This window comes from Acanthopagrus latus, chromosome 20 (genome assembly GCF_904848185.1).
Source record: "Acanthopagrus latus isolate v.2019 chromosome 20, fAcaLat1.1, whole genome shotgun sequence".
Taxonomy (NCBI): Eukaryota; Metazoa; Chordata; class Actinopteri; order Spariformes; family Sparidae; genus Acanthopagrus; species Acanthopagrus latus.
Window position 1 is genome coordinate 942,905 of NC_051058.1, and position 24,167 is coordinate 967,071.

Sequence of the window (24,167 nt, forward strand, 5' to 3'; positions counted from 1 at the left end):
TAGATGATTGAGTAAAATAACTTTCCTGGGCTAGTCAGGCTCCCAGTGTTAGCAGCAGCTGTACCCTAACCAACAGTAAAAATTTAAATTAATCCTCAATCTTTAAATGTATGCCTTGCTTGGTAACTGGCTGTAGGCAGTAGTGAATGTGTATTTGTTTGATTAAAGTATACTAGGAAATCTAATGTGTATAACAGACTCCTCATTTGCAAGACAATTAGGATTCCAGCAGGTGAATCATACCGATTAATGTTAAAATTGTGTTCACATTGATAACATGTTCACTTTAATAGTGTGCTCACATTAATAACATGTTCATTTTAATACTGTGTTCACACTAATACTGTGTTCACATTAATAACATGCTCTCTTTAATATTGTGTTCACTGGAACATGTAGGACTGTACACTCATTAACATTCAGAGCTGGTCTGGTGACAGTTTATCATGTCATGGTTGGAATTCGAATTAGCATCATGCTAACAATGAGCAAAACTGAACAACAGTAAAGCCCCTATACATCGTAAACATGTGTGAATATCCTGAATTAATTTCAAGTTTGTATGTTTCCCACTTTAAACAGCAGCACGGACCACTATAAGAGAGTTCAGTGTGATGTTATGAGAGCAGAGTTGAAATATGGACCAAATGTTTTGTTTTGTTTTGTTTTTTTGCTAGATTTCAGTATTCTACCCTCTTCTTGCTCTCATGAGCGTTGTAATCATTTCTCATTGGCTGTCATTGTTGTATATGTAAACAGAAAATAAATCAGTTGAATGAAAAATCTTGTAGCAAAACACATTACTCTGCAGCTTCTGTAGGCTTCAAATGTGTCTGCATCTAAAAAGTAATTTGCTCCTTTGCAGAGGAGCAGTTACAGTGAGAAAAATGTCCAATTTTATCACAATGTCCAAACTTGTGGACTTCTTCTGAATGGACCTTGAATCATTTCTTTATCATGTTTTAAACACTCAAATCTTCTTCTTTCCTCACCTTTTTAAATTCTGTGAGTGCAAGTGTGGCATAAACAGTAAATAAACAGTCCTGGCATCCATCAAACATTCACCCTGCTGCAGTCTGACAAAACATACAGAAGTATCCACTGCTTAGTACAAGACTACAGAGCTGCTTCATTCCCCAGGCTGTGACACTCCTGAACTCATCCTCAACACAACAGAACACCTTTTTTTGTGTAGCACTAAATTATGTTTTGTTATATTATTCATATTAAAGTGGGAAACTGGACAGCTGTAAAATTGCTCTTGGTGGACCCCCCCACTGGTTTTGAAGTGGGCATTGACACCATATCAGATGACCGATGGTGAAAATGGACTTTTACTCGCCAATTTCTCTGTGTCAAATAATGATATGTTGGATAGAAAGCTGTGGTGTGGATTGGACTAACTGTGTGTTTCATTGTGAAATTGTAAAACTGGTTTTGAGAGCATCAAAGTTTGAACATTGTGCATCAAGATTATGGGAAAAGAAAAAAGAAAGGCTTTTTTGCGCACCGCAGAAACAATGGAACTGTTAAAGATGTACAGGTGTGGAAAGATACCTTCTATGTTAAACTCTGAGCTTGCTTTTTTGGATTGGTGGAGCTTGTCTTAGAATGTACCCAGAGCTGAAGACAGAGAGATTTAATCCAGCCTCACAGGACTGCTCATGCATGTCTTGCATCCAGGACAAACCCAACCCCTGATATACGTATATGTGTGTGTGTGTGTGTGTGTGTATATATATATGTTTTCTTTTACAGTGTAAATGCAGTTTGCTCAATTGCTAACAATACCATTAATTCAATAATAAGAATATATTCTTGCCAATAAAGCTTTGTGTTACATGGTTGCCCACAAGCGTGCAATTAATTAGTTAAATACAAACTAATGGCCACACAGTGAACCTGATGCCTTCAGAGCCCCAGACGACCTGAGGATTTCTCTCCTTTGCCCGGAGAGAGTGAGACAGAAATAGAAGACAAAATGAATCCTCCAGTCTCTGTTTATTATTGATCACAAACACATAACCGTCCATATCACCACTCACTGACCAACATCACTTCAATAGGTCCTTTAGAAATGTTTTTGTTTTGTGACTTTTGAGCATAAAGACTGCAAATGACCACAACCTGAAAGATTTCACGTAAACACAGATGCAAGAACGACAACAAAAATCATAAAGATAACGAAAATCAAACACACACTCACGGACTAACTATGACTGTTACTGTGAATCTAAACTGCACCATGGTTTGAACAGAAGGAATATGTTTCAGTGCAGGGATATGGTGGCACGCTAATGACACACAGCATTTTTAAATTAAAAAAAAAAAAACATATGTCAGGTGCATTTTACAAAGTTGTGTCACTATTCTTTCACCAGTGATATTTCCCACATTTCTGAAGCAATTGGAGACGATTAGGCACAATTCACTTTTAGATATTTTAAGTTTGAACGGTTGAGTTCAGTTTACAACAACAAGTCACACTGAATGAGTACAGGGGAGGGAAACGTCAGAGCTCCTGTCTTTTTCACCAACAGCTTTGTTTTCTTCTCAATATTACACTGTGTCCTGGCCAGATAATAACAAGTCAATACATCCATCTGATCCACACATTGACTCTATACAGTGGCAGAGTCCCCAGTAAAAATATTATCATTTCATGGAAATGACAAATGTCATATCCAGGTGCACTGATCAGACTGGGAACAATCGTGAATACATTGATCTGTAGTGATATTGATGCCAAATGCTGACTCATGGCCTTACAGCTCCACATGAGATCATTTCATGGGAAACAAACAATGCAACCGTTGCAAGCCATGCTGCACTGACATTGAACTATCTTCCAGCTGAGGCCTTCTTTTGGTATTTACTTATATCTGATACCTCAGTAGGATAAGTCACAGTTTAAACAGGAAGTCATCTGAGTGTAAGAGTTAACTGCAGATTAGTGATGTCACTAAACTCTTCCTCGAGCCTTAAATACTGCGTTGACTTCTGGGAATGTATTCTTACAGATGTACCACAGAACAACTCTTCTGTCTTGTGTCTTAATGTTATTCTTGTGCTCTGTCTGATGATCTGACAATGCTTGTGGATGAAGAGCAGAGGAGCAGCTGGAGTAATCATGGGTTATCTGTAGAGTCTCTGATTACACAGGTGTAAGAGGAAAGCTGGTTTTATAATAATCTTTACGAGCAGAATCACTCTTCAAAGGTTTTTCCACTGCTTCACTGTTCCAAGCTGTACATATAAATACGTTAGGCTACCCTCACTGCACTCAGGCTGCCACCATCACTGTACCGACAGAGTGGGGCTCAATACATTGTGTTGAAGGAGAAAGTAATACTTCATAATAACATCTGGCTTTTGTTCTTGAATGAATGTGTACAACTGTACACATTCAGAAATCACTGATATTAATCAGCTCCACTTAAGATCAGCTGTGATGGAAATAACAATCATTCCATTCAAAACTGTCCATTCATTTTCAGCCCTTGTCGGGCGTGACAATATGATGTATGCTGAAGGATGCTGGCTTTTTAATATCTTTCCCTCTCTGTGTGTCCTTCTGTGTGTCAGTGCTAAGTTTGAAAGAGAAGCTGTAAAGTATATCTAAAAAGTTACCATCGTTACATTGTCAGACTGTGATCTCAACATGAGAATCTAATCATAACACAAATTGAAAAACTCTTGGTTTGTTTTTGGAGCATCTTTTCAGCATGGAACAGACAAGATGTTTAGCCATCTGTCAGAAAAATTGAAGTTTGGTAGATCAAAACCTTTGATGACAACACTTTCAAAATATAATCAGTATAACAGGATCTCTTCAACAGATTCCTGGTGGATTCATCTGTATGGACACAGACTTGCTAAATGTATTCAGTTGGTGGAGGAGATGTTGGTACAGCAGCTAAACATGTTGAGTATTGAGTAGAGTGGTGGTTCCAGCATGGGTACAGCTTGGCACATGTGCACTGGAAAAACCCTTTCCAAGGACCACATTATTGCTCTTACACAATAACAACTTCACAAATGATCACTAGAGGGTGTATGAGGGCTGCACGTGGTCTCATGCACACATACAAACACTGAACAGAGAGGAGGAAAGGCTCGGGACTGTCATTATCCTGTCGGGGCTGAGACCGGATCACTCGTCAAATCGTCCATCCAAGATGCTCTCGAATGAGAAGGGGACAAACTTGAAGCCCTGCCCGCAGTAGAACTTGTTTTGGAACTCCACCCTGAGAAAGGAGGAGAAGCAGGGAGAGACTGGTGGTGAGAAGTGGAATTAACAATAAGGGTTAAATGTATCAAATGTACATCACCCACAGTGGAAATGCTCAAGTTTCAAAGACGTTTTATTTTGAATAATACTCATCAGAGGGAAATGACACAGAGCTTTTTAAAGCTGAAACACTGACTTTTGATTAGCTGGGAGTTATGCCTTGTCAGGCACCACCAAGATGGTGATAGCCGTTACCGTTGTACCATCTGTGGGTGACGTCACAGCGGCTCTGTCTGCTAAGCTTACAGTTATTGGTTTGCAGTCATATTACAGATGAAGCCAAATGTTAAATCACTACCTTACAGATCCATATGTCAGTTAGTGGCAAGAACTACCCTTCATAACCCCAACATTATCTCTGGACAACAACCATGGCAGACATTAATCCATACAGTATGGACAGCACATTAAAGGATTATTCCATTTTATAAAACTTGGTTTTTAATTGAATTGCTGAGATCTGGGACATAGATATAATACATCAAAGGTGAAGCACGGAGTTGGTCTGTAAACTTTTACTGTGTCATGGCAGGTGTGTGTATATGAGAAGCTCGGCAGCGTTTGAACACAACTACTAAGTCAATCACACATCATCTACAGCCAAGCACCAAACCATGAGTGCCTTTAAGGAGAGACTGAATATGTGTTATCCATATGTGATGGTGTCTAACGGGTCTTAACATAAGGTACAGCAGAAGTTGATGGCAGCGTCATTGTCATGTCAATCATTTTTCGGGTGGTCATCAATGAAAGTATCAGAAAATACATTAATAATGCATTGTTTCTTTATTCTGTGGGGACTTGACTGGGAGCAGTGGTTCAAGACCAGTACGATGTTTCGACTAACAATCCACCAGTGTGATTTTTTTAAGGGCCAATACGACCAGTGACGTAAGTATTGGCAGTGCAACCAGTGCAGCAGCACCAGGGCCCAGATGCCATCAGGGGCCCATGAAGGAAGAAAAAAAAACAAAACAAAAAAACAGCTGTCCAGAATTGCCACAGGCCCCTGTTTTTGTGAATGAAATAGCTGGGGGCGGGTCGGTAAGGTAATGCTCTTTTGTTTTCCCTTAATTTCACAGCCTTCTCCATTTTTGTTACTCTATTTTTCATGCACTGGTGTGTTGTTGTTTCTCTCTCTCTCTCTCTCTCTCTCTCTCTCTCTCTCCCTCTCTCTCTCTCTCTCTGTCATCATTGCCTGCTCATCATTAAAGGTGATTGGATGAGGGGGGTCTAGATCATGCGTGGGTGGGACTTCTGGGTCTCTGTAGCCTCTCATAGGGCCATTGGGCCAGGTATTCTTTAGACAGACAAGCCACTGAGCCAATCGTCACCTCTCTGCTGTGTCCTGTTGCAGCTGAGGACTGTGGGCCGAGCCGATGCATATCTCTCTCCCCAGGCCGGGAGAGTCATCATAGTTACCAAGGCAAGGCGAAGCAGAAAAAATAATAATAATAATAATAACAATAATATTGTGATTGCATTTCCATGGAGTAATAATCATACATTTTCATCATTAAGCTGTGGAACTCTACTGCACTTGGTTATCGATTCGTCAGGGCTTCCCCACAATGACCCAGCTGCTGCAGGAGAGTGGTGAGCTGTGTTCTCTTTTCAGTACAAATCCGGCAAAGCGAGCAGATGTTTGATGCCTCCAGCTATGTGCTGGGACCCTATTTGTACTATTGCTGAGGTTTGGTGCTATGCTGAGCATTATTTGTGGCTATGAGTGGCTTTTTGATGGCGTTTTATTGGTTGGAGGCATAGACTGCAGTGTTTTGTGATTGTGCAGTCTTTTCTGAGGTTGCTAAAACTACATAAGCTAGTGGTCGGAAAACTTGATCTCCCGAGGGGTGGTCTTACTTGATGTCACAGTGTGTTAGACCAGTGCGTTCCCAACCTTTTCTGTCTTGTGTACCCCCTAAGCCTTTTTGTCATAACATGAGTACCCCCTCACTCATGAGTGTTGATGGTTCTCCAAAAGTGGTCATATGAAACATTACACAACTGATATTAAATGAAAATCATTTTATTTCATCTACTTAATTTGAACATTTAATTATACTGCACTTCTTCTTTTTTTTTTCTTTTTTTTTACTCAAATTAAACATAAAAATAAATAATATGTAAACATGTGATATAAACTAATTGTGGCACACACATTCCGTTTTATTAATGGGCTAATGAAATGACTGAGAATATTTACTTATTATCTTGGAAATAAATTAATAAGTATTTCCACGTACTTCTTGTATTGTGTTCGCGTACCACTAGGGGTACACATACCCCTGGTTGGGAAACATTGTGTTAGACCATGGATTACATTTACACCAGAATATCCCTTTAAGAATAACTAGTGATGGAATGTTATTGTAATGTAGAATTTACTCAAGAGCTGTGCTGTAACATTTTAAGGTATACTTTAGCATTTCCTTTTGTAATAATTAATGCTTCAACTCAAATACATTTATTTGATCATTTTAGTTACTAAATACTTTGCAGATTCAGACTCTTCCTTGTTGTTAGGCTATTATTTGTGATGTGTATTTAGTCGGTAATTGGACAAAAAGAAAACACTGATACAGAGAATCAGAATAATGCTCAATATTGGCCCTGAAATCAGCTGGCAGCTGGAGAGGGGAGCTTCAACTCCAGTCGAAACCAGACATGAACTCACCACATCCTTAGTATGCTAGAGACTGTCTAGAGACTGTCATATAAATCGGCATGTACAGCCTCGAGATTGAAGTGCAGAGGTACACCTATAGTGATCCTAATGTTATTCTCTTCAGACTGAAAACAACCAATGATGGTACAGTTCACTGGCAGACATCACAGTCAGTCAAAGTGAAATCCTCCCACACAACAGTGGATCTACGCTCAGCCCACTGAAGGTTGTAAATGGTTACAAGCAAAGATTATAGAAATCATGATGTCATCAGCATCACATGACAGTGAGTGGCTGACTGAGGACTGTTATAAACATTATTAGCCTTGTTCGTCAGTGACGCTGGCCTCGGGTCTAATTCTACCTCAAACAATTGTGTCTACTTAAGAAACTCGCAGTGGTACAGGATGTGCTGCAGAGTACTAGTTCATTGCAGCCAACAGTGAGTACTGCTTCCATGTATTGTCTGTGCTCTGAGACTCTGAGCCTGTTGGTGATGTAGGGATGTGAGAATGTGACTCATACTATTCTGTGCAAATGTGCTCTCTGCTCTTTATAACGGGTTTGTATGTGGTAACTCATGGTGTTATTTTGGTTATAAATCATGTCTTGTACTGAAACACAGTCAACCTTTGTGTTCCCCTTGATGGATTTAAAATGCTTATTAATGACATAACATTTATAACTGGACATCTGATATTTAAAAACCCTTGAATGTGTTATAATTATAGTACTTATTTCTAGATTACTGACATGTTTAACTTCCTTATTTTCACATAGAAGGGAAATCAATGGGAGTTTACAAAGGTAGTTCTTATTCAGTTCTATTAATACAGTTAATTTAACCAGTAATGATTTTATGTTATAAACCCTTTATAAATGTTGCTTATTAGAAACTGGTAAAAACTATGTTCATAGAACCACAAGACTAGTTCGAACCACAAGACTAGTTCATGTACTTCCTACACATTGTTTAATAAACCTCAGATGAAGTTTGTAGCTGCGGTGCAGAGCGTGGCATCATGGGACATGCAGGAAACACACTCTGCTCACACTGCTGGCTGTACCAAGCTCCATGTTCACAGCAAACAGACCAGATGCTTACTGTAGCAGTGAGTGAGAAAGAAGAAGAGAAGTCCTGAACTCTTGACTCTGTCACCTGCACAGAACATCGTGTCGCAGACGTTGACACACACAGATGAGAGCAGCGTGTAGAAATGAATGCAGAGAGTCAGTGCATGTACAGTATCGTGGTCTGCACAAGCTCAGACTGCTGTGTGACCAAATATGGCAGCTGAGAGCCAGACTAGTCTGTCACTGACACCTCCTCTTGTATTCTACCAATGAAACAAGACCCTGGTGTGATGCTAGCTCATTCAGGAAAAACTATGTTTATGGCACGCCAATATTAATAGTGAATGAATTAAACATGTTGAAGTTAACTTTTTAACCTTTGTTAACAGCAGCAAATGCTCATCTGTCAATACGTCCCACCGACCTTTGGAGCAAAAGAGCTGGCAGAGTGGGAGCTGTTGCTGTGGTAGTGTAGTGGGTTAGTTAGGCAGAAAGAAGGAAGTATTCCTCACCTACAGTTTGCAGCTCTTTACAGAGCACTCTGCACCAGCAACTCAGTATCCTTCTTTAAATCCTGTCTTAAAACTCATTCTGAATATCTGGCTTGTTCCTAATCATTGCTGTTTGCTATTTGATTTTTTTTCTGTCTAGTTCATGTCTTAAACTATATTTTTTGTTGTGTTAACTGCATGTTTTTATTGTAAAGCACTTTGTATATTTGTAATTCAAAAACTCTTTTAAAAAACTCTATTACTTTGTAGGAGGTGATTTGAGTATCTGTAGCAGAAGTTGCTTTAGCAAAGTGACTCTGGACGACAGATGACTAGATTCTTTTCTGAAGAAATCAACCAGCTTCTCTTGATGATGTTTAGCCTTCAAGTAGCATCTTGACTTAATACTTTCATGAGCCAAATTTTTCAGACACACATGGGAGCGTATCAACATTTTAAAAGAGTAGATATCGTGTTTTTAATAAAACTACCCTACAGGATTATAAATGTTTCTTTCTTGGAGCTTTCTGCTGTAGAGAACCACATTTTTAGCATAATACAGTCAACTTACATCCACAGTTTGGATACCATAATTCTCAAATCCTGACAACCTCTGATGTCTTCATTTAAGAGGAAAACATTGAGGGTGGATTTTCAGTTCCTGCTGGTTCCTGGCCTGAGCAAGTGAGGGGAGTGCCCAGGAATGTCTCCCGGCCGTGGCAAATATTTGGCCTGCCAGAGTTGTGAGAGGGCAACACTTAAAAAGAGGAAAGAAATGAGAGATCCTCTCATCTGCCTCTGCACACTGCTGTGGAGGTGGAGTAAATGCTCATACCTAACACACACTACACTCTGGTTTGTGTGTACGTGTATATGTGTGTGTGTGTGTGCATGCATGCGTGTGTGTGTGTGTGTAGATAACTCATCAGCATGTGTGTGTGAAGAGTGGACAGCAGAGATCTGGCTCCAGGCTGCCTGCTGGTTACTCTGAACACGACTATTTCTATTCACTCACCTCTGTGAAAAATACTCTACTACTCTTTTTAACCTTAGCAGAGACCTGTTGAGCTGACACACTGTTGCTTTATTAACAAAGTGCCTCACATTTATACAGTTACATACTGCAGCCCTCAGAGCTGCCCAGTAGAACCACAGACTCACTCAAGAGCCTTGTGCATTCACTTATGTAAGGAAAGACTTTGACTTGGTGATGGCTGAAGCTCCATCCTGATAGGATGGCAAACACTAACGATAGCTGTCATTTCTGAATGGTATTGGGACAGTTCTAGTTGTTGCCTCTACTTGTTCCATCATGAAGCTATTAGAAATCATTCATCAAAGAAATATCTGCTTTTAGCTTTTTAATATCTTCAAATATATGTTTGTACAGTGTAGGAATCTGGAAGGTCAACATGGCCTGGATAAAAGACAGCTGTGCTAATATTTCAAAGGTAATCAGATCACTTTCCACTAGTTTAAAGGGACGACATGGGGACAGCTAACAGACAGCTTCTATTTAAACCCACTGACAGAAATCAGCCCCAGGACAGCAGTGATGGATTAAAACCAAACCTCTGTCCAACAAAGTTATTCTCTCCCTCTCTTCATTTATCCTTCTCATAACATGACGTATGACTATGTTAATAGCAGGAAATGTTTATAACCATTAAGGAAAATAAACATATTGCTTTCACTTAAAAGGTTTAGAAGGACTGGCCTGTCAGACAGGCATGCAGCAGGGTGCACCTGATGAACTCTACTCAACCACAGTGGACCCTCTAATGAATGGACCCACCAGGCAACAGGCAGGAAGTCAAAATAATGTAAAGTCTTGAATTCAACCTTATTTTATCACAAATTCACAAACACGGCTGAAACTTATGATGTGTGCTTTGCTCACCAAACACTTTTTGAAAACCTGCACTACAGCCACACATGTTGCTCTGAAGGTTTAGACTGATGGACACATGTTTTTGTCAACAACTGTTTCAGCATGTTACTTAATGACAGTCAGTCGGTCATGTACATGTTCAACAAAAGAGAAGCAACGTATTCATAACTGACCCTTTAGACATGCTGCTTGGTGGACTTTTTTTCTTCCACATTTAGCTGTGTCCCCTGCTTCCAGTCTCCATGCTAAGCTGGTCTAACAGGTCCCAGCTCCAGCTCTGTACTGATCACTCAGGCTTGAGACCGAAATCAGTTTACACTCCATACTCTCGGAATGAACATGTTTAATTATATCTGTAAGTGCTGTTTGATTTGCACCACAGTCATGACAAGATTTAAAATCTTTGGTAAATGACAGGTTAAAAACTAAGCAGTTAAAGAAACTTTGTCGAGCATATCAAAGAGCCAATTCACCTTGAATACAATAAACATATTTTAACATGCCATCAGAGATAAGCAGAATCAATAAATATACACTACATACTTGTGCAGTTTGGATGAATCTACTCCCCTTCTCCCTCACAGTATGTAACTACTTTTATTTTTCTTTAACTTGAGACTTAGAACTATTTGACAGAGGCACTCCGTGTGTATATGAATCAGTTCCTACCTGCTTATAAATCACTAGATGCACATAAATATGTACTCTGTGAGGGATATTTCTCATCTATCACCTTCACAGCTCCTCCTCCACATAGTTCTCTGCAGTGCTCCATCTGTGTTCTCATCCCCAAACACTAACACGGCAGAGTACCGTCTATTAAAATGTATCCATTAATATGATTCATGAGACAGCTGCTACAGTATATTTTCTATAATTACGCCTAATAGCTGTTAACACATGTTTTGATGGATAGCTGTATCTCTCCATGACTTGTAGATACTGGATAACGTCCTGTATTCCAAAGTGTTTGGCTTCCCTGTGTGACGGTACAGTTAAGACTGCTGCACACTGGATCAGCAGGGTGGAGGTGGTGCTAGGAGGCGATGGAGCTGGAAGGTGTGAGGTTATCTCCTGTCCTGTCCTGTAGGTTCACAGTTTGGTAAACTAACTTGGGTCAGGAATGTTTCATGTTGCTAGCATTCCTCATCTTACAGTTAAGAACTGCAGCTTAGGCAGAAATACCTGGTTCATAAGGTGAAGAATGACAGCTCGCTGGCTCTATGTTCTCTATCAATGTGGGATTCATTGTGTAGGCATGTGAGAGTATTTACTGTGAGTAAAATATGTGTGTGTGTGTGTGTGTGTGTGTGTGTGTGTGTGTGTGTGTGTGTGTGCGTGTGTGTGTGTGCGCGCGCGCGTGTGTGTGTCTAACCAGTGCAGACGCAGGGCATGCAGGAAGGCTGACAGCCCCTCCATGATGAGCAGGATGGCAACAGTGAGGGTGGCAAAGGCTGCAAAGATGATGGACAGGCCAAAGAACCCACCCCCACTCCGGGAGGACAGACCCAGGTGCATCACCATGGACCAGAGCACCTCCGACAGCTCTGCACACACACGGGATGACAGCAACAGGTTTCACACCAAATATGTCAAGCATTTTTGAATTATGGAATTATGTATACAAGACAGAGTGCAGAAAAGGTCTTTATCTACAACCTTTTAAATATTTCTATAATCAAACTGTGCATGCTTTCAGTGTGTGTTCTTGTATGTATGCATGCTTTACTCACGTGCATGAGCCAGGCTGAGGGCCCAGAGGCGCAGGTAGGAAGCTGTGTTGGAGATGCATCCCAGACAGTACTCTATGGTGTGGATGGCCTGGTGGACAGCTAGGTCACCAAAGTCAAACTGTTGGGAAAAGACGAGATGTAGCACACACAACATGGTTGTAGTAACAGATTTTTACTATTGTTGTTTTTCTATAATAGTTTTTAAATCTATTAGCATTAAGCTCATAGTTTTATTGGGAGAAAGAAGGAAATGCTTCAATATCTTGTTCAGAAACAGTATTTTCTGAGGACAAAGCTAGCACAACACTTTTTTTTTTTTTAACTTTGACTTAAAGATCCACTCCACAAAAAACACATCTGTGTCTGTGTCTCACATATACCTTCTCCCTCATTAAAAACATCATGAATATAAGAATATACAAATATTTATTGTTTCACAAGTGAACTGTCAAACCAGTGGACACAAGATGTCGCCTGCTTTACTGTTAAGTCCATTCTCACCGTATATTCATACTGGATATTGAATATTGGACCAGGACTGCATTCTAAACTATTTGTGACGTCACAAATCATCCTGGTAGGCCTGCCTCTGAAAAGTCTGATTTTCAGATGAGCTCAGAGAAAATGCACACTTTGAGCAGTGAATGTGAAATCAGCCTTCTCGTGTCAAAATCTGCACATACATCATCTCACACAGCAAAGCTTAAATACTAAACTGCTGTAACAAGAAGAGAAACACAGTTTTTCAGGGAGGGAACATTAAACAGGAAGGAATAACTTGGTAATTTTCATGCACACAACAAAACAGGTTACTCAATGAAGGTTAAGCAGGCAACCACAAAATGCATATAGTACAAACACAGTAGTAACCTGGATGATGTACTAAACATGTACAGTGCATGCAGTGTCATCTGCAGAGCCTTGCTCAAGAGCACCTTAGTGGTGGCAGAGAGTGAAACAGGCTACTCTTTCACTCATCCTGCCAGTCCCCACGTTGAACTAGAAGCCTTCAGGTCATCACTGAAGCCTGAAATCTCTTTTTGAAATGGCTTTTGCTGCTGCTGATTTTAGTAACAAGAACTGTGTATCTGTATTGTTCATTCTCACAGAAATGCAATTCCATAACATTTCAGAAATTATAAAGAGGCAAGTCAGCTTTCTTTAAACTGCACATTTCACACAAAGACAATTAAAGGTGCATTACAGAGACACAGACAAACACTAGAACGGCATTCAAAACAAAAGAATAAAAAACATAAGGAAATCAACTGGGAAAGATGAAGAAGATGAAACCTAAGGCAGGTGTCACTTAATAAGCTATGTTACTGTCTTGTATGATTTAACCTACAGCTATCATGTACAGACAGAATAATAGTAGTAAAAAAAAACATATCGTTTGTAAGAAGCTGAAGCGACGAGGCGGTGCTAATCAAACCTGAATCATATTTGTGACTGTGTTATTCATTTCTGCCACAAATTTTTTTAGAGATACATTTTTTGAAAACATTTGTACTGTTTAACATTGATTAGGTTTGGGTTTAACACTAGTGTGTGTGTGTGTGTGTGTGTGTGTGTGTGTGTGTGTGTGTGTGTGTGTGTGTGTGTGTGTGTGTGTGTGTGTGCGTGTGTGTGTGTGTGTGTTTGCTGTTTAAATATAAAAAAGACACTAAAACAATAGAATTTCCAGAATGTAACTGCTTACGCATTCATCGTCATAACACATCAACACTTCACTTTCAACTAAACACTGAGAAATAATTTTCACCCAGCTCTGCTTTTTCAAAATGTGGCCAATAATAACATACTGTCAGTACGGCATGTGGAAATGACTGAGGATGGAAATACTGGTATCATCTTAATGAGTGGCCCTTTGACCTTTGACCCCTGCCTGAGCCTTCAGCTCTGATCTGGCAGAAAAACAGAGAGCCGAGACGTTTGGCTTGTTTGAGCATGTTCCTTCTTTTTCCTAGCAGGATCACAGCACAGGGAATTGTTTGTGTATTGTAAAGCCAACAGAGTTCCTCCATTCTCTCCTTCCTGGAGCATGACTAGCCTTTCCTGTATGTAAGCGGCCAGGGAGGGGGAGACATGGGAGTCTATCGCTCTGCCTTGCTCTTGTTGGGTTTGGCTTTGCGCTGATCTGGTTTCCTCTTTCCATGCTTCTCTTTTGTCCTTGGACCCATGAAGTAGAGTTCATGGACGCAGCACTCATTGTTCACATTCAAAGAGCCTCCGACACAAGTGGCTAATGAAAACAACACTGGTTATCATGCCGTTATGGCAAAATATAGTGAAGCGAGTGCCTCTGATTAGAAATGTTGTGAGAAATACTTCAGCTGAGCAGAGATATGTGATTTCCAAATGTACATTTATAATGTGCAAGACTTATGATGTGTGATGGAGATGGCACAAGAAGCTCAGTGAGTATCTGACTACATGAGCTGCAGGGGCTTTCAGTGTTTGTCACAGACACAGGTGCTGGGGGTGTACAGTACAGGAGTACAGGGGTTTCAGAGAGATCAACCAGATCAAAAGAGAAAAACACCACGTATAAGGCAAGATAGCATCCAGACATGCTAAAAGTGTCCAGGCTCAGGTTCTTACCGGCTCTTCCTCTGCATGCTTGAAAGTAAGCAAAGGTCAAAGGTTAGTGGTAGAATTCATCTACTAGCATTGGTTTGCAGCTTATGTCAGCAGACTGTACAGTTGTGGAGCCTGACCAAAACCACACAAGTCACGACAATGATGTGTCTCAGGTTGTGTCTCAGCCATTCTGTTGGGTTAGCTTTGGGCTCAGGTTGAGATTTATTTTGGTTATTGTCAGATGTAACTTCATACATTTCTGTCCTTATCTCTCTGACTGTCATATGTTGCAGATAGATATGCTCTTCTCAGTGGAAAGCGTGCAGCCAATAAACAGCATTAGGCTAGCAAGCTCACTGACAATAGCAGATGAATTGGACCTTAAAAGATAGGTTGACATTTTTCATATTTCTGTGGTATTCAACAAATTTTCCATAGTTTCCAGATATTCCTAATAGGCATGTCAATTTGGGTAATTTTCCATTAGATGGTCCCGCACTAATTAACCAGTATCTAACCTACCTAATAAGCTAAGGATCTGGCTCTTTAAATCTCCTGCCCTCCACCACACTGATGTGCAGCTTTTCAACTCATGTCTCCCTCTGCCTAGGAGCGATGTGATCCTTGGACATGGTAATTCTTAGTTGTACAGCATAATTCTAACACTACAACTAACGCTGAAGAGTAGCATCACACTATTTACATTAGACTAGGTTGCTTTACCACAGACTGCTAGCTAGCAAAGCTAGCCGTTAGCAGAGAATGTATCTACAGTATATGTAACTTAAGATACATACCAACACATATACCCTTTCAGACTCTTGGTGGTGAACTGATAAATCCCTGATTTTTGCAGACAGTTGTTACTCCCAACATCATGCATTTTGAATTTCATTATTCAACTTACAAAAAGTTATTCCGATGTGGAATATCATATGCTTGGATAATGATGAAAAAATGCAGTCCTATTACATTACAGTTACGCAATATGTTATCACAACATAAACTGAGAGATTTATTATGCCTGGGAGACACCAGAGCTCTGAGTCACAGAGAGGGAAAAAAAACCTGAGTGGTTCACATATTCCACTTGCTGGTTCTCATGAAAACCACCTCACTGTTTATGTTTCTGAAATGGAAAATCCATCTCTTATCAGCTGCAGACCATCCCTGCACTGCCTTTCTCTGTGTACGCTGTTGTGCCAACATTACTGCCCCACCCCCTTCACTCACCCACCCCATCTCTCATTACTACCCAGGAGAAATATTGCCCGCTGATATGAAGATATAACGTTGGGTTACACGATAACCCTGGTTCTCTGAGTATAGAGAATATCTCTCCACTACATATAGAATATATGTTATGGGATTGCTGACATCCTGGCAGCTCATCATTTAAGACACACCACGCCTATTGTGGTTTCCCCTGCGCCATTTATAAATAGACCCCACTGCGCAGAGTTTGAACTGGTCCCGAGCAGCCTCGATGTGGAGAGATATTCTCCATACTCAGAGAATCAAGGTTACCATGTAACCCAACGTTCTCTTTCTTATGAGAATATCTCTCCACTACATATAGAATATATGTTATGGGACTCTGTAAGACACGCCACAAGGGTACCAAGGAGACAGAGCAGATGCTGCTCCTATAGCAACTCCCTCTGGTATTTTCGAATGAGACGTCCCGCCACCAGGTGCACAAACAAACAAAAAACACAGTGTGTGCAATTCACCCAAGAACTATATACAAATATACACCCCACACAGGAAGGGGTCCGTGACACCGCCACAATGCAACCTGAACAAAACAAGCCCTGCAAGATGCAAGAAGCCACTCAGATGCTACACCACTGGCAAAGACTTGGGACATCACCCTAGCCAGTCCAACCAGCACAGGGGCATGGTGAATCTAACATCTATTTTGAATTGGCCCTCAACACACTCTGCGAAGAAGGTGCTGGCAGCCACATTCAAACAATAAAACCGTGTAAACGTGGTCAGAGTTGACCATGTAGCGGCCGCACATACCTCTGAGAGGGCGGTGCCCCGCCATGAGGCCCAGGAGGTCGACACGCCCCACATGGAGTGTGCTCTTCCCCACACTGGCCCCAGTGAGACAGTCTAGCCTTAGGCACTCACTATGTTTACATGCACAGCTTAGTTGGACTACAGCCATAGTTTGATGAGTCAATCGAACAACTGCAATTGTCCGAGTACACATGCCGGTGAGAAAATCAAATTATTGGCCGAAGCATGTCATACCCTGTTACGATAGGTGGTGCTATACCCATTTCAACTAGTGGTAATAGAGCCACCTCCGACTGACCTCCAGCAACAACAAACTCTGCCTCGGCATTTGAGAAGGCGTATGAAGAGCAAGATGAAGCTATATCTTTGTACATTTCGTATATGGTGTACATGTTAATTACACAAACTAGATGCACAGAACGCAAAATCCGAATCCAAACTGATAGAACGTATACATGCACAAGTAAAGTGACTATCAATTGAACAATCTAGGTGTTTTAATCCGGCTATGAAAAATCTGATCCAGTGCAATTTTAGTCAGACTAAGATGTATACATGCATCTTAAAAATCTGATCATAGTTGGACTAACCCAATAATTTGTTTTTTCAAGTGTCATGTAAACACACTGATTGGTTCACCCAGGCACTGGGGCCTGAAACAGATAAACAGCTGATTTGTTTTCCTGAATGCTGCTGTGCACTGAATATAGATCTTCAGTGCCCTGACCGGACATAGCGCTGACTCCTCCTGACCCTCGCTTGCCTTATGGGAGGGCCTAAGGGAGGACACCGACTGATTCTGGTGAAAGGTGGTGAGCACTTTCGGTAGGAACACCAGATTCAGGATGACTCCCGTGTTGTCTGGCAAAAAACCATAGCAACTCTCATGTACAGAGAGAGCCTACAGTTCCCCCACTCTCTTGGCTGATGTTATTGTCAAGGGGAATGCCACTTTGAGCAACATTCACTGAAGGCTAACAGATTCCAGGGGCACAAAGGGTTCCTGCTCCAAGGCAGATAGAACCTGACCCAGGTCCCATGTCGGGCTGGCTGGCCTCCTGCAGTGTGGCACAACCCTCTGCGCACCCTCCAGGAACTGTGACAAAAGGCTGCTGTCATCCACAGACAGCCTAGCCTCACACACACGAGAGGCCTTGATGGCTGCCACGACACCCCTCAGGGTCGATGGTGACTTCCCAGCCTCCACAGGCTTCTTTAGCTTCCTAGGCACCTCTGGGGCCAAACATGTCACTGCGTCGATCTGGTTAGTGGTGCACCATGACACAAACAGCTCCCAGCGATAGGAGTATGCCGTCCTTGTCGATGGGGCTCGAGCACTCTGCAGGGTCTCAACCACCAAGCTTGTGAGCCCCATGTCTAATAGACTGGCCCTCTTGAGGGAAGGGATGAAAAGGGTCCCCTGTGCCTGCCTCAGCAGGTCCCGGCGAACTGGAAGTGTCCCATTCAGGAGTGGTGTCACCCATGAGAACTATATGTCATGGCCCTGAGTGACAGAAACTGCATGTATGCCCATGTCCACAATTTGTGCGCAATCCTGCACAGAAGTGGAGAGCCCATGCCTCCTTGTTTGTTGACATATGCAACATCCTTACAAGAACATGGAGGCCCTGCAGCCTCGACAGGAAATGCCAAAGGGCAAGGTGGATTGCCCTTAGTTCCTAGACACTGATATGCTGGCCCTGCCCGAGGACACCTCAGCGCCCGCTGGTGCCCCTGCCTTTGTGGAGAGCATCCCAACCCTTGAGGGATGCATCCACAGATATCACCTGCCGACGCAGAACTAGACCCAGCCTGCTGCTTCTCGAGATGTTCCATGGCACCTTCCATGACCTGAGGGCCACACACAATCTCCTGGTGACTAGCACCATAGCCCATAGGTTTCTCTGTTGGCACAGGCCCACCCTCTTGGGCCCACGGGGAGCCCGTGAGATGCCAAAGGGGAGGACACAGAATTCAAAGGTTTTGCCGTCGAAGGCAAACCTGAGAAATCTCCTGAGGCCCTTCCAAATTGGTATTTGAAAATATGCGTCCTTGAGGTCGACTACCGGTCTTCTACAAGGACAGCCTGTTTCACTCATGGCACAGTCAACATCTTGCACCTCAAGGGCCAGAGGAACTTGCTCAGGCCCCTGAGATCCAGAATTGGCCGGAGTTTCACATCGTGAATAAGAAAGTAATGGGAGTAAAACCCTGCCCCCAGGGCCTCCCATGAAGCCTGAGACCCTTGAGGGCGGAGACAGGCTGGGGGAGATGTAGTGTCAGGACCGGGACTTTGGACCCTGGGGTGCTTTGCCACCATGGCCCTTGTTCACCTTTCCACTGCACTGTGCCGCATCCAGCCTAACCCTCAGGTCAGGCAGGGGCTGACTGAACTGCTTCTGCTGCTGCAGCTGGCGCAGCCAACGCTCTTCCTGCCAGCCAGTGCTCTGCCTCAAAGCGTTTGACACCTCTCGGGCTGCGTGATGAGCCTGCTGTGCCTGCTGGATCATTGCTGTCACGTCCAGCCAAAATATAGCCGTCGGCTCCACTGGCAGCCAAAGCAGACATGTTTGTTAGGGATGCCTGCCCCATTAGATTATATGGAAATCTTTTGTAATGACAGACTCTCAAACTAAACACTTTAACTAATCATTTAAATACCCATGTAATATCCTCAAATGTGATGGGTTTTCACTGTTTTATATCATTATTGTCGTCAGACAAAACAATAACGTCAAGGAGTTTGTAATGACTTCACTGTTCTGACATCCATCAGACACAGAGACGATGAATCTTAAACAACAATAATCACTGGTGCAGTCCTGACCATTTCACTGCTAACACTTCTTCTGGTATATTTACTACCCAACATTTCATCTTGTAACAGTCCTTCATAGGACATGTACACACCCACACAGTTCTCTCAAAAATGAGAAAATTACAATGACCAGTTAGTGTCAATATGTAGTCCTGTCTCAAACCCATATCTTAAAGCCATACTTTGTCCCATGCAAAGAATACTGCTTAAAAGGCACAGGGAGGAGAGGTCAGGGCCGGAAAATAGGTTATGTAAGGTGCTGTGTGTATTTCATATGTTTTAGCATTAAGATTAAAGAGCCAATATAAAGTTACTCCCAACTTCAAGCAGTTTTCTTCAGTGTGAGGTCTAATATCTGATCACTATGAAACTACTTTGGTTGTTTTCACAACATAAATTAAAAACCTTGTTATCTCAGCAAAAAGTTGGAGTTCATGTACAGCAGTGAAAGCACCCATGATCCTACAAAAACCTAATCAAATTTCTGGAAGAGGAAGGACTTTCACCCTTGGTGCTCACCTCATCTCCTTCCTCTGAGTGCTGGGAGAGCTGGTCGTGGTCCATGATGCCAGCCTCGTCCTCCGTGGGCCCGTTGCCCACTCGCACCCCTCCAAACTTTTGCGTGCCCTGTTGGGTGAGTCCGGTGCATGATGAGGACACGCCTGTTTGCTCTAAAGACTGCTCTAGATTCTCTGCAGGGGTTTCTTCCCTCTTCTGGGACTAGATACAAAAGCCACAAGAGCTGTGTCTAGCTTAAAGCAAGCCTTGGGTTGAACGCTTCCTCCTTAATTTACTTCCATTTTTAAGCAAAACAGGGCACCCAGTACAGAAAGTGAAGGCTTTCATTACAAAATGAAATACTTCCACCACTGAAACATCACACTTTATTCTTAATACAGCCCAGATTCCAAGAAAAGTTTGGACGTTGTGTTCATCATAAGAGTGTGATCATTTGCCTATCCTGTTGGACATAGACTCAGTTGAAAACAGGACAAAGACAAAATGTTGAATATTTTACCTCATCAACTTCACTGATTTATTTAAATATATATTTATATGCATGGCTGACTGAGGACAGGAGAGCTGTGGAAATCTTGACTGGTAACAGGTGACAGTATCATAGTCGGGTATGAAGTGGACATCTTTGAAAGACTTGTTCATATCAAGGATAGGGCGAGACTCACCACTGTCCAACACATGACTGTTTAGAGGAGATGACCAATAGGGCTCAGGAACACTTTGTCCAATCCTTGTCAGTAAACAGAGTTTGTTTGCAAATGATTTCATTCAGTTTTACTGAAACTTTATACAATGTCCCAACCTTTTTGGAATAGAGGTTCTAATGAAAGGAAGCAAAAACTATAAAAAGTCTAAAACAATACAGTTTTTTACTTAAGTGTCCTTTCATTTAACAATATCTGTTACAAACTAAACCAGCATCACAGTATTAGATTGGAGGTAAAAACAATCTCACTGATTGAGTTAAACTTAAAAAAAAGCGATGGAAACTCTATTTGAAGTGCATCCTTCATCCTTCATCATTTTGTTGATGAAGTTCATTTCTTGTTTCTACAACCTGCCTAAACCAACCAGTAACTACAGGATTTGGCATCCTAGAAAATGGTGAGCTAAGACAAGCTAACGAAAAGATAAAAACTAATAAAAAGACAAAATGTATTCTAATTTTAGTCCACAAACACAGCAGTGGATTGTCCTTATGAATTCTTATAATTAGCATGGTAACCATGACCGTAGTTCCTTGAAACTGGTAATAGTCTTTAGTCTTTGAGGTTTAAGACAACCAGTGAGAATAATAAGAACTGTGGGCTGTTTTATCAAGTATTTCAGGTAAATCAGGTGTGTATTTTGTGTTCAGGATCAGCTGTTAGGGTGCCCCCAGTCTTTACAACACATTCCCCACTAAAATATGAGCGTTTCCAAGGCAGGCTTTAAGCATTGTTCATGGCAACACAACCAACCACGTTACACAGTACAATGTGCATTGAAATGAATGGCAGAATAGGAGTGAAAAAAAAAGGTTATACCAAAGGTTATATTTGTTATGCATCAAAGGTAGCAGTAAGGTTATAGGTGGGGTCAGAGTCACATACCAGGTGCTTTTTCCACAGGTGCTGACGCCGAAGCACCATAGTTTTCACAATCAGCATACAGGGAACACATGCAAGGGCAATCAGCACCAACAAAACCTGGATCCCCATCTACAGATTCAAACAGAAAGAGGTTAACAAGGTGTTGGTGATGTGTAGGAGTGATCAGAAGATACTGATTCCCTGAAAAGATCTCGGTGAGGCCTAGCTCAGTTCTCTCTTTCACTGCAGGCACAGAGAAAAACACACTGCTGATTGTATTTCTCTTGTTTCATTTGAATCTTATTAGTTACATGAAACCCATCAACAATTGTAAGCTTTCAACAGAAAGGTGCTGATCAGAGGACATGACAGATCCGTCATATGTGTCAGCACACTGATAACGTCCACACCTACTTTAAACTAATACAATTGTTAAAAGGAGAAGAGATATTCCTGCAACAATCTTATCTATGGTTTCAATCTTCGACTTCATCGGGCAACAAGATGAATGAAACAGACTTTTACATTCTCGTTCCTTCTTCTGTTATTTCTGTTAAATTGATTCAAACAAGTAACTGTCTAGAAACTTCACATGGATGACAAAATATACACTCCATATGATAATGACAAACTATGATATTGTTCAGAGGTCGCTTGATGATGTAACAACTACAGTCAATCACATTACAGCCCTCTTATCATAATTGGCATTGTAGGGTTGATTGAGATGTTTGCACAGAAAGCGGCAGCTCATACGCAGACAGTTGAAGTTGATTACATTTTTGCCATAAGTATGAATCAACCTGGACTGTAGCCCGGGCCTTATATCAGCCCACCAAAACTAGCTATAAAACTACTGGAATTCCCCTTTAACAATTGTTTCCAACCTGTATATATCAATTGTATGTGCCAAAATCCTTCAAGGATGAGTGCCTAGTTTGACAAATACACATATGTACATACCTCTACTTACACAGAGCACAAACGTTTTAATGTGAAGCATCTACAAGATTGCTCATCCCTTCTCCTGACCAAGCGAGCTGGATGGAAAACTTGATAGATGGTAACTACCAGTGAACCAAAAGAGTTCCACAATGACATGTCATATAACTAACAAGAGCTAAAATGTAAGTTTAATTTCACATCCAATGTGCTAGTAAGGCCAGTAGTAGAGTAGATCCAAATATTTCAAGTCTCCTAACAGATGAACTCCTACAAATGTATCCTACACCTATATGTATCAAATATTGTGGGTTTGTCTGATGTGAGCTGCTATACACTTCTTTAGCAGGATTCAACCACACTAGTGCATGAAAGGAGGGATGGGGAGTTGGGAGAGGCAGAGGGGTGGATGAGGGAGGGAGCACCTGTCCCGCGTAGAGGGGTTTGTTGGTGGGGTCGTTGTAGTTGAAGAGACACATGTTGATGAAGTGGATGAGCAGACTGGGAGCATCCTTGGATGTGAAAGCATCATAGGCTGTCCACTTGTAGAAGACCAGCAGAACGAGGTAACCAAACAGGCTGGACATGAAGACGATCTCTGGGATGAAGCCCAGGAAGATGTTCAGCGGCTTCTTGAAATACCTGCAGTGTGTTGAAGTTAGTTAATGACACAGACAGAGCAAATGTTATAATAACACTCTGACCTGATGGCAGCTCGGACAAGTTTAAGGGCCTTACTATGCTTAAAACAAAATTCAGCTCTGATTGTGATGCGTCTACCATCCAAAACAGAGCAGACTACCTATTGTTTCTCTCGGGCTCTCTTTTATTATTATCATTACACAACTAGCAACCAACCAGCTTTTCGCCCCATCACTCAAACACTGGTCACACTGAGCCACCATGCAGGGTGCTGGCCTGTCCACTGAGGCCATCTGAGGTTCAGTGTCCTCAGGATGTCCAGGAGGAGGTGTGGATCGAGCCACCAACCAGCTCTGTGATCAGTGAACCACTAGCTCTACCTTATGAGCCACAAGAGCCTCATTTAAAGTATAGTGGATATACTGGGGCTAACTTATTTTGTAAAGTACATTGTATTACGTGCTGTATGACTATATTGTGACAGTCGAGGGTTGAGGTGTTCATTTTCACCATTGGTGTAGAGTGCAGTACTTACAGGTGGTTGAAGAGACTGAGAGACACTCCAAAGAGCATGTGGATGACGCCCAGGATCACAGACATCTTCATCTTGAAGGAGTTTAGGAAGGTCAGCTTGTTGGTGGCGACGTTCCAGATCTGCAGATGAGAAACGACACAGTCAAATGTTTGAGGCCCAACTTGAGGCCTTAACTTAACTTAACTTGTTTCTTGTATTAGGGAGCACAAATGTAAACCAAATATATTGGGAACTTCTTACTGAGGACATAAATGTTTAAAGCAGCACCAAATGTGTAAGTAAGTATGTAAGGCAGTATGAGTGTGTGTGAAAATAAACAATGATGTGTGTGTTCATGGTCGTAAGAACATTTCACCCAGTGCAACAATGTGGCTCATTAAT

At 41.8% G+C, this 24,167-nt stretch overlaps 1 protein-coding gene across 2 annotated transcripts in view; it reads right to left on the reverse strand.

The window, feature by feature from the left end:
• Window positions 1–1,982: 1,982 nt before the first annotated feature.
• Window positions 1,983–24,167, reverse strand: part of LOC119009632 (V-type proton ATPase 116 kDa subunit a1-like) — a 34,086-nt gene continuing 11,901 nt past the window's right edge. Inside the window, exons 15-22 of one of the 2 annotated variants that reach the window (XM_037081081.1) lie at window positions 23,787–23,905; window positions 23,035–23,251; window positions 21,689–21,796; window positions 20,097–20,204; window positions 14,753–14,770; window positions 12,149–12,266; window positions 11,791–11,962; window positions 1,983–4,247 (exon numbers count right to left, since the gene is read on the reverse strand). In XM_037081081.1, coding sequence (XP_036936976.1) covers window positions 4,154–4,247; window positions 11,791–11,962; window positions 12,149–12,266; window positions 14,753–14,770; window positions 20,097–20,204; window positions 21,689–21,796; window positions 23,035–23,251; window positions 23,787–23,905 — 954 coding nt within the window. In that variant the 3' untranslated portion in view covers window positions 1,983–4,153. Of the gene's footprint in view, window positions 4,248–11,790; window positions 11,963–12,148; window positions 12,267–14,752; window positions 14,771–20,096; window positions 20,298–21,688; window positions 21,797–23,034; window positions 23,252–23,786; window positions 23,906–24,167 lie in introns of both variants that reach the window. The other variant, XM_037081080.1, reaches the window with a different exon arrangement.